Source organism: Pan paniscus, chromosome 14 (genome assembly GCF_029289425.2).
Source record: "Pan paniscus chromosome 14, NHGRI_mPanPan1-v2.0_pri, whole genome shotgun sequence".
NCBI classification, from domain to species: domain Eukaryota; kingdom Metazoa; phylum Chordata; class Mammalia; order Primates; family Hominidae; genus Pan; species Pan paniscus.
Genome location: NC_073263.2, coordinates 110618881 through 110633408, shown reverse-complemented (window position 1 = coordinate 110633408; position 14528 = coordinate 110618881). Strand labels below are relative to the sequence as shown.

General features: G+C 44.9%; 1 protein-coding gene across 1 annotated transcript in view; it reads right to left on the bottom strand.

The window, feature by feature from the left end:
- The window catches only part of MYO16 (myosin XVI), a 585697-nt gene that overhangs the window by 64772 nt on the left and 506397 nt on the right, over nt 1-14528 (bottom strand). The window contains exon 32 of the mRNA XM_024925327.4: nt 1768-2874. Within this exon, the coding sequence (XP_024781095.2) occupies nt 1768-2874 (1107 nt within the window). The remainder of the gene's footprint in view (nt 1-1767; nt 2875-14528) is intronic.

Genomic DNA, 14528 nt, shown 5'->3' with positions numbered 1-14528 from the left:
TGAAGTGTTACTACACTGTAGGTCAAAGTTTACTTCCAATCCTACCACTTAACCCTAAGGAAGATATTTAACCTCTCCACCGTGAAGTTTTCCAAGTATGAAATGAGAATGCCCACAGTTGCCATCTACCCTGTGTTACCAGTAGAGGGTCTTGACTACAAGTTGTCCAGGTTCTTGGCGTTTTGAACAAAGAATTGGAAAAAACACCCAGCAAAGTAAAGAAAGAATGAAGCAACGAAAGAATGAAAGCAGGGATTTAACGAAAACAAAAGTACACTCCACAGTGTGGGATTGGGCTGGGCAGCAGCTCAGGGGCGCAGATACAGAATCTTCTCGGGTCCAAATACCCCCTAGAGGTTTCCCATTGGCCACTTCATGCTCACCTCATGTAAATAAAGTGGTGGCCTCCAATCCGAGGCTGAAGTGAAGTTAAAAGATCACACTCCTGTGCAAACATCTGATTGGTTGCAAAAAGCAATGGAACAGAGGCTAAGGTGAAGTTATAGAGTTGCATTTGTACACAAAGGAAGACTCTGCCTGCGGTAAGTCTGACTGGTTGCGGACAGCCAATTTCCCATCTGTGGTGCAGAAAAGGTGGGGGTTTGCAGAGGGAGTAGCCTCGGGTCCTTTTGTTACTTAGGCATGGAAAATTATGGTTTTCCTTTCAATTTAGTTCTAGGGAGTCGACATGAAAGGGCCTTAGGTTCCCTGCCTCCAGACCCTATCCTCCTGCCTCACCTGGAGGCGAGTGGGGGATCCAGTGCCATCATGATGGAAGAGACTGGTTATAATTTTCCTTAAGGAGAAGATCCTTTTCATCAATGAACTTCTTCCCCAAAATACACACCATTGAGAAAACATTTGGGTTTTGTATACAAACCTTAACATGTCTTTTGGAAGAGGGAGACATTCTTTGTGATTATTAAAGGAATCTGTGCAAAAGCAGTGCCTTTGGCACTGAGGTCGTGTCATCTGAAGGAAGAGCCATGTGGTTAGCCAGTTACAAAAGACTGGCAAAAAGCGTCGTCATGAAAATCTTATTTTGCCAGGTACATTCTTCTACAGGGACACAAAATAAATGTTTTTTAATGCAGGCAACAGCCTGTCATGGAGCTCACTTGAGTGGACTGATTTCCACCTGCAAACCCCACTGTGGGCTGAGTCGCTGGATGAGAAAACACAGATAACGGGGCTGCGTTAGAGTGTTCCTTGGATGGCATACGACCAGAAGAAAAGCAGTTCATCCCAAACAGCCCACAGCTGAGTGGCATTAAGCGCAGGGTGGTAACTGGCTAGGTCAACATCCCAGACACCGCCAGGCAAAGCTAGATGGATGGCAAACCGCACGCTCGGGGGTTAGCAGTGAACTGTACATCAAACGGAAATCGGCGATAGAAACATACACAAAATACCACTTTCACGTTATAAGGAAAAAATATTTTTTAAAAAAAAGAAATTAGTAGCTAACATTTAACCTTGCTCTGTCGAACATTTATCAAGTTATAATTTATTAAATCCAGTTGCGGTCTGCGTCTTTCTATATCACGAGCCTTTCCTATCATATTCTGCAATATGGAAATATTAATTCCTACCTATTTGGTCACAGTGGGTGTATACGATTCTTTTTAAAGCTGATATCTGCTCTGAACGACCACGGCCATCACCTGAAACTTTACTATTTCACATCTGTGCAGACACGGATGTACACAGGTGCACGCAAGCACAGCGTCCATGCAAAAGGAATGGGGGGATGTCTGCTCCGCTTACCTTCGGCTTCCCTGATTTTTCTTCCCGCCGCGGATTTCCGAAGCACACTCCTCCCCGAGTTGAAGAGGCTGGCGAGCTCGTCCAGGGGGCTGCTGAGAGGCCTGGAGCTGGGAGGGCTGTAGGGCGCGGGGGGCGAGGCACTGGAGCCGGCCTTCCTGGCGTCGGCCCTGGTGGCCTTCACGGGGGAATATGGGATCTTGGGGAAGGAGCTGCAGGGCCCGGCCCCGGGGGCAGAGTTTGGCTTTGGGTGGACCTTGGGCGCCTCTGCGCTCGGCCCCGCTTTCCCCGCGCTCACCGGGGCGGGCTCCGGCGGGAAGGCCAAGTGCGCGCATGGCCTGTAGGGCGCGGGGGGCGGCCCGGGCGGGGGCGGGGGCGGCGTGGACGGCGGGGAGGCTCGGCCGGACCCGTTGAACAGCGCCAGGCCGGGGGACGCGGGCCTGTCGCCGTCGCCCTTCTGGCTCTTGGAGTACTGCGGGGACAGCGGGCTCGACCCCTCCGACTGCACGGGGTACTTGAGGTTGGTCTCCAGGACTGGCAGCTTCTTCACCTCCAGGGGTGTCAGGGGCGACTCGTCGGAGGCGGGGGAGCAGGTGACGGGGGTCGGGGGGAACACCAGCAGGGGCGGCCGGTGCGGCAGCAGGTTGGGGAAGGGCGGCGGGATGTCGCACGCGTCCCCTGGGGGCCCCGTCGCCTCGTCCTCCGGCGCGCGGTGGAGCAGGGGCGGCGATGCGCCGTGGAGCAGGAAGGGGCCGGCGCCCGGGCCGCCGTCGTCGGGCAGGCAACACTTCATCTCCTCGTACACGGACTCCCCGGGGTCCGGGCTATCGGGCCTGGCCGCGTGCCCCAGCATCTCGATGTACACAGGCTCGCTGTCGTCCTCGTCACCCGGAGGCGCGGCCGGGGGCAGCGCGCACTGCGGAGTCCCGGGGGTCAGAACGCGCGCTGCTGCCCCCGGGGCGCCCGCGGGCCTCGCGTCCCCGGGCCGGGACCCCGATATCTCCTCGTAGGAGCCGCTGAGCTTGGTGTTGGGGCTGCGCTTGGGCTTTCGAGGAGGAATCTTCTTCATGGTGCTGTAGTCGTCGCTGTGCGGTCTGGGCCGGGCCAGAGCTGCGGCAGGAAAGGACGCGGTCAGTGGGTGCCAGGCCAGGCCCACGGGTGCCCACCAAGCCCGGGGCTCGACTCGGAGCCACGGCCCCGTGCCCCGAGAATCCCAAGGGACCGGGCCTGCATGTTCCTCCACCCGCTAGGCTCCCTGGCCGAAGCCGAACTCCCGAGACCACCCCCGAGAAAAGAGAGTTTTGATCTTGGAGATGGAAGAAGACGCCCACCCTCTGAGGAGGTTGTCCAGTGGAACGTCAAGGGGTTCCAGTGAGGAAGGAGACCACCACTTCTGCTGCTACCCACCCACCCCCCTTGCCTAGTTTATAAGACAGGAGAAAAAGGAGAAAGCAAAAAGTTAAAAAGAAACAAAAGTAAAATAAATAGCCAGACGACCTTGGCGCCACCACCCGGCTCTGGTGGTTAAAATAATAATAATAATAATATCAACCCCCGACCTAAACTACTTGTGTTATCTGTAAATTCCAGACATTGTATGAAGAAGCATTGTAAAATTTTCTGTTCTGTTAGCTGATGCATGTAGCCCCAGTCACGTTCCCCACCCTTGCTCTATCTATTACGACCCTTTCACGTAGACCCCTTAAACTTGTAAGCCCTTAAAAGGGCCAAGAATTTCTTTTTCGGAGAGCTCAGCTCTTAAGACGCAAGTCTGCGGAAACTCCCGGCCGAATAAAGCCACTTCCTTCTTTAACCTGGTGTCTGAGGAGTTTTGTCTGTGGCTGGTCCTGCTACACCAGGATGTCAGCCACCCATGGAGGCTGAGGAGGTGCAGTCCCTGGAGATGCAGTGGGGAAGTGACACTCAGGGATCAGGTGGTGGAACACACTTAGGTGTGGATTCTTAGGACCTAACAGGTGTGACATAAGGTATGGGTTGAACTGGTCCTTATGATTTGAAACCCAGGAGACCTGGCCAATTAACTATTAATAGTTAGTGGCATATGGAAGCTTACTGTCGGAAATGGGTAAGCGTGATTATTTAAATTATGTGAAATGGGCTGGGTGCAGTGGCTCACACCTGTAAACCCAGCTCTTTGGGAAGCCGAGTTAGTCGGATCATGAGGTCAAAAGATAGAGACCATCCTGGCCAACATGGTGAAACCCTGTCTCTACCAAAAATACAAAAATTAGCCGGGAGTGGTGGCAGGCACTTGTAGTCCCAGCACTTTGGGAGGCTGAGGTGGGCAGATCACTTGAGGTCAGGAGTTTGAGACCAGCCTGGCTAACATGGTGAAACCCAATCTCTACTAAAAATACAAAAAATTAGCTGGGCGAGGTGGCACGTGCCTGTAGTCCCAGCTACTCGGGAGGCTGAGGTTAGGAGAATCGCTTGAACCCAGGAGGCGGAGGATGCAGTGAACTGAGATTGCACCACTGCACTCCAGCCTGGTGACAGAGTGAGACTTGGTCTCAAATTAAATAAATAAATAAATACATAAATAAAATAAAATTAAATAAATGATGTAAAATGGACAAAACAAAAACACTTGTGTGGATGGAGAGACTTTAAAAAAGGACTTTGTTCAAATGTCAGGGAGGACAGGTTTTACAATCAGTACATTTCAATCCTTAACAAAAACACATACTCAACAGGGAAACCAAGAGAATAACATTTCCCTAAGAACTTTTCAAGAGGAAACTTCTGACGTTGAAAAAAGAAGCCATACTCAGAAAAACAAATGAGCATAATATTATTACAAGAGTGAATTTCAAAAGAGATGGAACAAAACTACTTAAATATAAGTTTAAAACAATTGAAAATTAAGTCAAAAAAGAAATTCCACAAGACTTCTTTTTCTAATGCTTTTACTATAAATTATAATGTTTTATTAAATAAATATAATTTCACTGATAACAGAGATGTTAATTTTAGAAAAATTACCTCCAGTCTTAGAAATACCCAAACTCCCAAATCTTCAATTATTTTACTAATTTGGTATTTTCTGTATCTGCAGGAATTCTTGATAGGGGCACATCTGCCTTTGTTGAGTTCTTGAGTTATTTAACTGAGGCAGCTGTATTCTTCCCTCTCTATGACTGCACATTTTGACATCAGTCTCTGTACCCAGTTTCTGGGAGACAATGAAGTCTAATGGTTAAAATTAAAGCTTTGGAATCAGAGGGATCTGGGTTCAAATCTCAGCATGACCTTTTATTCATTCATTCAGTCATATGCATTCAACCAGTATTTACTGAGATAAATTCATGAATAAAGAGAAGTTCCCTGCCCTCCTCTACCCTGGTGGGAACAGTCATACAACAACAAAAAAGGAAATACACCAAATGAGTGAGTTCTACAGTATGTTAGAATGTGATGCAGGCCTTGAAGATGAGAACCAACAGGCCAGGGTGAGGATCACAGAACTGTGTGTGTTTGTGCTGGGCTTGGTGGGGCAGGGTTGTAATTTGAGAAGAGCTCCTGGGCAAAGCTCTCTGAGCCTTAGGGTTTTCATGCATAAAATGGTGATATGAGTATGTATCTCGAAGGAATAAAATAGATATTGTAGGGAAAGTGCTTCGCTCAGTTCTCAACACACTGTCACCAGAAAACAATGGGAATCATCCAAATGGGAATGGAAAAGAACAAAGGTAATTTTTGAACTCAATGGACATCTTTCTAAGTCAGTATTATACAGGGTTCCCCAAAGCAGCCAACTTTTAAGAATAGAAAGTACCCAAAGTGTGCAGTTCTCCAATTAATAAGCATTATTCCAGTTACTTTCAATGGGCTAAAACATAGCAGCCCCTGAGTTTCTAGAAAGTGAATGAAGCAACCCAACTTTTAACATTAAGATTACAGAGTTGCTCTGAAGATATGAATAATTTAAAGGATTTGTGAGCGATTGTATTTTCCAAAGCTGGCTTCAATAATATTTTCAGCGCCACATGCTCTTCCAGAATCTGGAATCGGGGAGGGTCTCTGTCTCTGCCCCAGTAAATACAATGATTAGAAGATGATGTTGCCTGCTTTCTAGGGCTGGGACAATGACAATACAGCCTCTGCCTGGCCTCCTCCTTCCCTTGGGACACATGTCTAGGTAGCCCTGACTTCCATGTACAGGCCTGTACACCCTGAAGCAGCCATGCTGTGGGCACTGTAGAGAGGCTACGTGGAGGTGAGGGAGAGCCAGAGGACTCCTATCTGCTCCAGCCCTCAGCTGTCTGGTTTCCCATCCCAGACACCAGAGATGTAATTGACTATGACTTCCAGTGATCACTATCTGACTGCAGCGATGAGAGAGGCTCCTTGAGAACTGCTCAGCAGAGCCCAGCGAAATACTAGAACCATGAGAGATATAATAACCTTTTCTTTGGTGTCTTAAGCTACTAAGTTGGAGAGGTTTGTTACATAACAATAGACAAGTCATAAAAACATTGGTACCTGGAAGTGGACTGCTGCTGTACAAACAAAGACAAAAACAAAAAAACCTTAAACTCTTTGAAGTTGCTTTGGGACATGGGAGGAGCTTTGAAGGGACCATCAGGGAAGCGTGGTGGCCTCAAGAAAGCTCTTGATGAGGCCTAAAGAACAGTGAGGAAGATGCTGGAAGCTGAAGGGAACAGAACACTTCAGCCACAGTACAAAGTTTAGCAATAGTATCTCACCTACAGTCATGTGGAAAATAGAAAACAGAAAATGAACAGGGTGACATAGCTAAGGAGATTTCCAGGCAGTGTTAAAGTTGCCTCCTGGATTCTTCTAGCTGCCTAGAGTAAATCATGAGGATACAGAGATAAAGTAAAGAAAGAACTATTCACTATAAAGGAACAAGAACCTTCTGAGTTTAAAAATAAAATGGTCCTCACTGCCAGGCTCTTCAGATGGCAAATAATTTGAATGTTAAGAAATGACTTCCAGGCAGGCACAGTGACTCATGCCTGCAATCCCATCACTTTGGGAGGCCGAGGTGGGCAGATCACAAGGTCAGGAGTTCAAGACCAGCCTTTCAACAATATGTTGAAAACTGTCTCCACTAAAAATACACAAATTAGCCAGGTATGGTGGCACGCGCCTGTGGTCTCAGCTACTTGGGAGGCTGAGGCAGGAGAATCACTTGATCCTGGGAGGTGGAGGTTGTGGAGAACCAAGATTGCGCCACTGCATTCCAGCCTGGGCAACAGAGTGAGACTCCATCTCAAAAACAAAAAAAGAAAGGAAGGAAGGAAGGAGAAAGAAAGAAAAGAAATGACTTCCAAGCAGAAATAAAATTCAGGGAATTTTCAGAAAAACATGGTCTAAAGATGAAGTCAAGCACACACTTATGAGACCCTTCATGAAGTACACAGAAAAAATCAAGGAGGGGCTTCATAGGTCTTTTCAAGGAAGCAAAACCACAGGTCTTCTAAGAATATCAAGGGCATTGACCCATGGAAGTACTCAGTGAGCTTGCAAATAGAGAAGAGATTATCTCAAAAAGATTTGTGGGTGTGGCTTTTGACTAATCAGGTGGATTATGAATTGATTCACAAGAAAGTCACAAAGCTTTTAAATGAACGTTATCAGTTTACACTGAAAGGAGCAGCCTGAACACAAAAATGAAGAAACTTTGGTCTCTCAAAATTTTGGCCAGGTGCAATGTGAGCCTGCAGTCCCAATTGCTCCAGAAGCTGAACAAGAGAATCACTTCAGGCTAGGAGCTCAAGGCTGCAGTGCGCTATGCTCATACCTGTGAATAGCCACTGCACTCCAGCTTGGACAACATAGCAAGACCTCACCTCTAAACAACAGCAACAACACAACCCTGATAAGGAAGAAGCGGGCTGAAAAAACTACTAGCCCCAAACATAAGTCACCTCTTGTGGATTGGGAATTATTAGTCAAAAAGTGGGGAACCAAGATTCCAGAACATAGACCTAAGAGCTACGGAAAATTATTTCCAGCCTGGGAACTGGACTAAATCCTCATGAAGGCATAAGCAACATGCATCCAGCTCTTGTTCACAACTGCTACCCACCAATGACTACTGTGTGTCGCCTGATCTCCCTCCTGTGTCTGAGCAGAAGCATGCATCAGTTATTCTCTACCTGTCCTTCTGGTGCATTTTGGTTGTGTGTGGGGATCAGGCAACTTGTCTTTTTAGGCCACAAGTCTTCAGATAGAAGAGGACACACTTGAGGCGCTGTCTCTCTCAGGAATCGTACTGGAGGCACCGGCACATGTGGATCTGGTTTAGACGATGCGATCTGGCCCTTGAACCTGAGCCAGAAGAGATGATGAAGGAGGCTTTGGGGAGTCTGGGGTAGGGGTGAGTATAGTTTGTATGACAGAGGGATACAAATTGTTTTGTCCAGAGGGTGGACTGATACAGATGGTACTTTCCAACACCTTGGCCACCACAGTATATCCTTTCCAGAGGTAGAATCTGTTTCCCCTTTCCTAAACCTGGTTTGGTGTTTGGGACTGAGGTGATGGAAGGAACGTGGCAGAAGGGAGTTTGCTCACCTCCCAAAACTGGCTCCCTGAAAGCAATGCTGCATCTACTGCTTTCTCTCTCCCAAAGCACATGCCCCTGAGGCACTGACTCCCTGTAAGAAGTTGGATACCCTGAAGCTGTCATGCTGCCCAGGCAATGCAGAGAGACCACACAGACAGAGAGAGACACCCAAGAAGTCACAGTCCTCAGATGGCTGAGGCACCAGACATGCCCGTGACCAGCTTTCAGATGATTCCAGCCACCTTGCTGCATGAAGGACCGAGAGTGACAACTGCTCCAGTGATCTCTGTTGACACCCAGAGCCTGAGAGGGATAGTAAAACAATCACTACTTTATGTAAACCTGTAAGTTCTGGGTGGGTTGTTATGCAAAAACACATAACTGGTACAGTATTCCCTCAAAGTTTGATTCAGATGCAGTGAAGAGCCTTTTTGCATTAAACAATTATAAATAAAAGTAGCATGTTTGTTGGGAGGCTGTTGAGAACCTGACTCAAGGGTCCAAACTTGCCTATGTGACACAGGACAAGTTACACCATTGATCAGTGACTTAATGCCCTTCTCTACATAGGGTCATGATGACAGTCCTACTAGGTAGGGCTATTCTACAGATGAAAGATACTTAGCTTAATGCCTGCACATGATAAACATCACTAAGTATCCATCATGATCGACATTATCACCGCTACACAACCAGAAACTTACTGTGAGAGATAGAACTGTTCCTTAAAGTGTGGTCTGGGGTTCAGTAACATCAGATGACTAGAGTGCATTATCCTATTCTACTCCATAACAATTAAAATGGAACCTCTGGGGGTCAGAACTGGAAATATTCATTCTTTATAAACTGAAATTAGAAAACCACAGTTAACAAATTAAAGTCTAATTTGGTTTGTGGCTACTTCCGGGTGTGTGTGCATGTGTACACGTGCTAAAAGTTCATTTGCAAATACTGGTTAGAGGGTTATTAAAAATGAATTTACATCAAGAGTTTTCTTATTTTTTTGTTCTAATATTGATGCATAAAATGTTTGCAACTACTTGATAAAGTCAATGAGATGAAGTAGGGAAGACAGTCCATGATCACAGAATACTTTTAGGGCAGGTTCTGGGATCCTAACAGTAGCTTAGGAGTTAGACTACATTCTGAAGCCATCTCATTACATCATAAAGTTGCCTCTTATCTGAACTGCTGCAGAATGATACGGACATGTGTGTCACGTTAGGAGATCAACATTTTCTCCTACAAAAGATTTTCCATTTGGTATTTTTGCTAAGGCATGTCGGTGACTTTTAAGTCATCTTCTGTGCATAAGTTATTTGGTCCCATTCTCACAAGAACAAAATACCTGCATAGTTAATCTATGAGAAAAAGGAGGAATGAGATGCTTGTTCATCCAAAATAAACAGTGTCTGCGTGTGTAACTCTCCTCCATTTTCCAATACTTCTAGTGTGGTTGTGCTAGTTTCAGAGCGAAAGCAAACACAGCACAGAGCACAGGACCTAGGACAAAAAAGATGCTTAATTAAGTGCCTGCTAGCTGACTGCTGAGGCTGCGTACATGAGTGGATGTAGGATAGATTTACAACCAGCTGCAAAATGGACAGAAAGGACTTCTACTGAGCTGTCATATATCGCAACTTTGTTATAACTTTTCTTTCCTGGTGGGAGGAGCGGTTCAGGCAATACCATTGCCTTCCATGCCCCCATCTTTTACCCTCTTGACTGCACTACTGCACTCGATGCTGTTGGCATGCCCTTCCTGAGCCTTTCGCAGTTTCCACGGAGGGCAAGGCACTCTGTGGCCCAGTGTGCACCCATCACATCCTCACTGCTGTGGTTGTGCTTCCCCTATAATTTGTTTGACCACTTATCTCTCCCACTGGTCTGTCAGATCCTCGGGGAGAATCCAGGCTCATGGAAGACACTTAATTACTATTTGTTGGATGTACAACTGCGTCATAGGTGGTGAACTGTGCAATTGTGTTCTGTTATTCCCAGTAACACATTTCTCAGAAGAGCATTCACAGAAGACCTAATTTCTGTCCATTTAAAATTTTTTTAAAGGGCTTCTGTTAAAAATATGCAGACAAATCCAGCCTTGACACATTTCAAGGGTACTTCTCGAACCTTGCCAAATTGTGCTCCCTCTCATATACCGATAGGAAGCAAATTCTCTTTTAATGAAGAGAGTGTAGAGAAATAGATTTCTGTAACATGTATTCACTTGGTAAGTATTTGATGAGTGCTTACTATGTGACACATGTTGTTCTAGAATGAAGACAGAAACAAGAGAGTAAAGAAAAGACATATTATTTCCAAATTAAGCCACAGAGCTGAGCCATGATTGTGTCTACACATGCAAACTGTGTTTTGTGGAGAATGCAGTTGTACAGCAATTTTTGAAAAAACAATTATGGTTTCATTAAGGTATGATTCCCAAGGAGGGGACAGCTGGAGTCTGAAGGGAGGGTGAGTGTGGAAGCATCAACATAGAACGGTGAACAGTGAGGACTAGAGCTGCCTGAGAAAAGCTTGCTTCTGCAATTTCACCTTGAGCAACTGTCACTCCAAGCCAGGCACAGCACCACTGACATCATGACTTAATTGCAAGTCCCACATTTTAGGATTTAGTATCCATTTCACAGATGAGGAAACTGACTGTCAGAGGCTTCATTAACAACAAAGTTATATGCATGTAACTTTGCTGTGCGCTTGCTACGTCCTGGGCAATGAGGCTTTACAGTCCTTTGCTTCTTAACCCCCCAGAAATAGCCCTTGCCATGTTTCGGCTGTTGCTGCTACTTGACATACATGGGCTTGGAAAGACTGAGTCACTTCTTCAAAGTCACACGCATGAAATGCAGGCTTATATTTAACTTCAGTCAGGAGACAATTCGAAAGAATGTTAACCGTCTTTGGGAGAAAGGCTGCACCCGGTGTGTGAGGAATGAACTCTGCAGAACAGCACTCCAGCTGGGAGGCCCCAGCCAAGAGGAAGTGAAAACGAGGCCCTATCTTTCCTTTCCTAGCCACTATTTGCAAAGAGCAACTGCAGGCTTTTATTCAATGGCAAAAACCACAATTCCTTTTGCACCGACCTAACAAAAACATGGTACTTTTAAAAAGTTGTCTCAGCAACATGGCACATGCATACATATGTAACAAACCTGCACGTTGTGCGCATGTACCCTAAAACTTAAAGTATAATAAAAAAAAAAAGTTGTCTCTAGCTTGCTGGTAGTTTGCAAAGAAGTGTTAACATTTATTGGCCTGCAAAATTGTTTCACGCTTTTGAGACACAAAGGAAATGAGAAAAAATTGCTCTCTATACTGTTTTCCTTCACCACAACCATTGTTATTGGGTGAAGACCTACCAGGAAAGACATATGCTAGTAAGAACAAGAATAAATACAAAGACAACTTTGAAGTGACCGTGGTGCTGGTCACCCTAAAATCCTTGGCCCCTGGTCTCTGATCAGATCTCCTTTCACTCTGTAACCATCTGAATTGATTCGCAGCTTTATTTGTAAAGGAAAAGAACTTGAACTTGATTTTTTAACATGCCAAAAAGGATGGCTCAGGTACAAAACCAACTTCAGCCATAGTCCTTGATCCTGCGAAACCAAGGTTCACCAAACATTTTAGAATAGTGATCAAATGTTCTTCCTATCTTTTGACAGAAAGGAGAATAATTTTGTGACACGTTACTAGATGCAAAAAATTCAGAATCACCGCTTGGTAGACACACAAAGCATTTAGAATCAGGGTTGTCTAAGAGAAGCTTCGGTGATGATGGAAAAATTCTACCCCTGTGGCTACTGAGTACTTGGAAAGTGACTGATGATGGAGGAATGAAATTTAAAATTGTATTTAATTTTATTTACTCTAAACTTAATTGGCCACGTGTGCCTAGTGGCTACTGCATTGAACAACAAAGACTTAGATTATACTCGGATTGTGTTGGACTGAGGGAGATGTCTAACACGCTAGGATCAATTTCATCACTGTCCTAACTCAACCACCTTCAGCTCCTGACATAATGGCACAGAAGGGACCAGAACCCTGTCTGACAGCTGGCTTATCACGTGTGGGTGGAGCTACCTTTGCGATCATGGATTACAAACCCAGACCACTGACAGACTGAATGGCTAAGCTCCTGCGCTTGCCCTCTCTGACTCCCTAATGCTGTAAAAACTAATCAGCAAGCATGCTCAAGCAGCTTAAGCTGGTTAATTGTCTTATTCTTAAAAATATACAGTATTGAGAGCGCATGCCAGAATGCAGAAATACATCTCTAGTTGCAGGAGATCAAAGACTTTCTTTTTGTGGTGGTGGTTGTAAAGTAACCAGCATGAAGAATTATGTATTGTAAGAAAGAACAGATAATGTAGATGGTAAAAAGGAAACAATGCATACACTTGCCCTTTGACAAGCTTCTGAAAGGTCTGCTCACCAGGGTGGGACACAGTGGACCAAACGCATCTCTAAGTACCTTATAGTCACATATGAGACAAAATTAGGATCCAAGAAACTAAATTTTACATAAATATCTTGCATGCCTAATGCTATCACATGATGTATTTTGATAGCATGTAATAAGGAATTTAAGAGTTATGATAGCTGTCTTCTTTATTAATCTTTTTTGGGGTCGCTTTGCTTTCATATTATGTGTGTGTATAGATATATACATATGTGTGTGTGTGTATATATATATATATATATATATATATATCTATATATATATATCTATCTATCTCCTATGGTTCCTAACTTTTATTTTAATTGACTTTTTTTTTTTTTTTTTTTGCTGCCCATAGGAGAGAGCTCTCTGAGGTCAGCTTCTTCCTCACTATTTGATCTCCCTTCATAACATGTGACAAAGTGGTCCCCTCATTACTCCAGGGCAGTGGTGTTTTAAGGTGCACACAAACCTTTAGCTTTTTCTAGATGTTACAAGGTATTCTGAAGCCTATTTATGCAACTTTCTAGAGCCTGTTTGCAGGGTTCAAGCTTGGATGGGGCTCCATTCTGTATTTGCTGCAATTTTCAATCACATTTCATTACTGTTTTTTCAATGTCTGGTACTATCTGGAGTCTTAATTTCGCACCCTCTCCATCTTATCGGTCTTAGCATTTTAGATACCATCTTCCTCACGCAAACTGCCAAAAATCTTTCTTGTTATTCTAATCACACCTTCTTGAGATATGGGCTGCAAATCTAACATGGAGGCCTGAAAGTAGGAACAGTGGCCACGGGACACTCCCCGCTTTCTCAGGGAGGGTGCTGGTGGCTCCCTCAGATCCTGGGCTTCTCCTGGTATATGTGGCACCGGGGGAGAATGCCTCATATCTTTGGCGGTCCTGTTCTAATTTATATCTAAGCCCACGTCAATGTCCACTTTGAAGACTTTCCTATGGACGATCTCATCTAACGTCGTTTTACAGATTTTCTTGTTGTCCTTATCACCAGGACTCTAAAGACAAACATTTGGACTCTCCTCCCCATAGTCTTAGGAATTTCTCCTCTGCTTTGATCTAAGCATTGTTGAAACATGGCTGATATACTAAGACAGTAACTTTTTGTAAGTAAAAAATATCCTAAAGGTCTATTCTTTCTTAATGCCACTAATAAAAAGCACTTTGAAGAGTGTACAGCATGGTGACAATAGTTAATGACAATATATTGTATTCTTAAAAAATGCTAAAAAAAAAAAAAAAAGGCCTGGCGCAGTGGCTCATGCCTGTAATCTCAGCACTTTGGGAGGCCAAGGCAGGCAGATCACTTGAGGTCAGGAGTTCAAGACCAGCCTGGCCAACATGGTGAGACCCTGTCTCTACTAAAAATACAAAAATTAGCTGGGCGTGGTGGCAGGCACCTGTAGTCCCAGGTACTCCGGAGGCTGAGGCAGGAGAATCACTTGAACCCCAGAGGCGGAGGTTGCAGTGAGCTGAGATTGTGCCATTGCACTCCAGCCTAAGCAACAAGAGTGAAAGTCCGTCTCAAAAAAAAAAAAAAAACAAAACTAAAAAAGTGGACACTAAGTGCTCTCAGCACAGAAATGATAGCTGTGTGAGGCATGGATTTGTTAATTTGCTAGATTTAACCATTCCACAATGTACATATACTTCAAAACAACATGTTGTTCATGACAAAAACATACAATTTTATGTCAATTAAAAATAAATTTGAAGAAAAAAAGAAGTT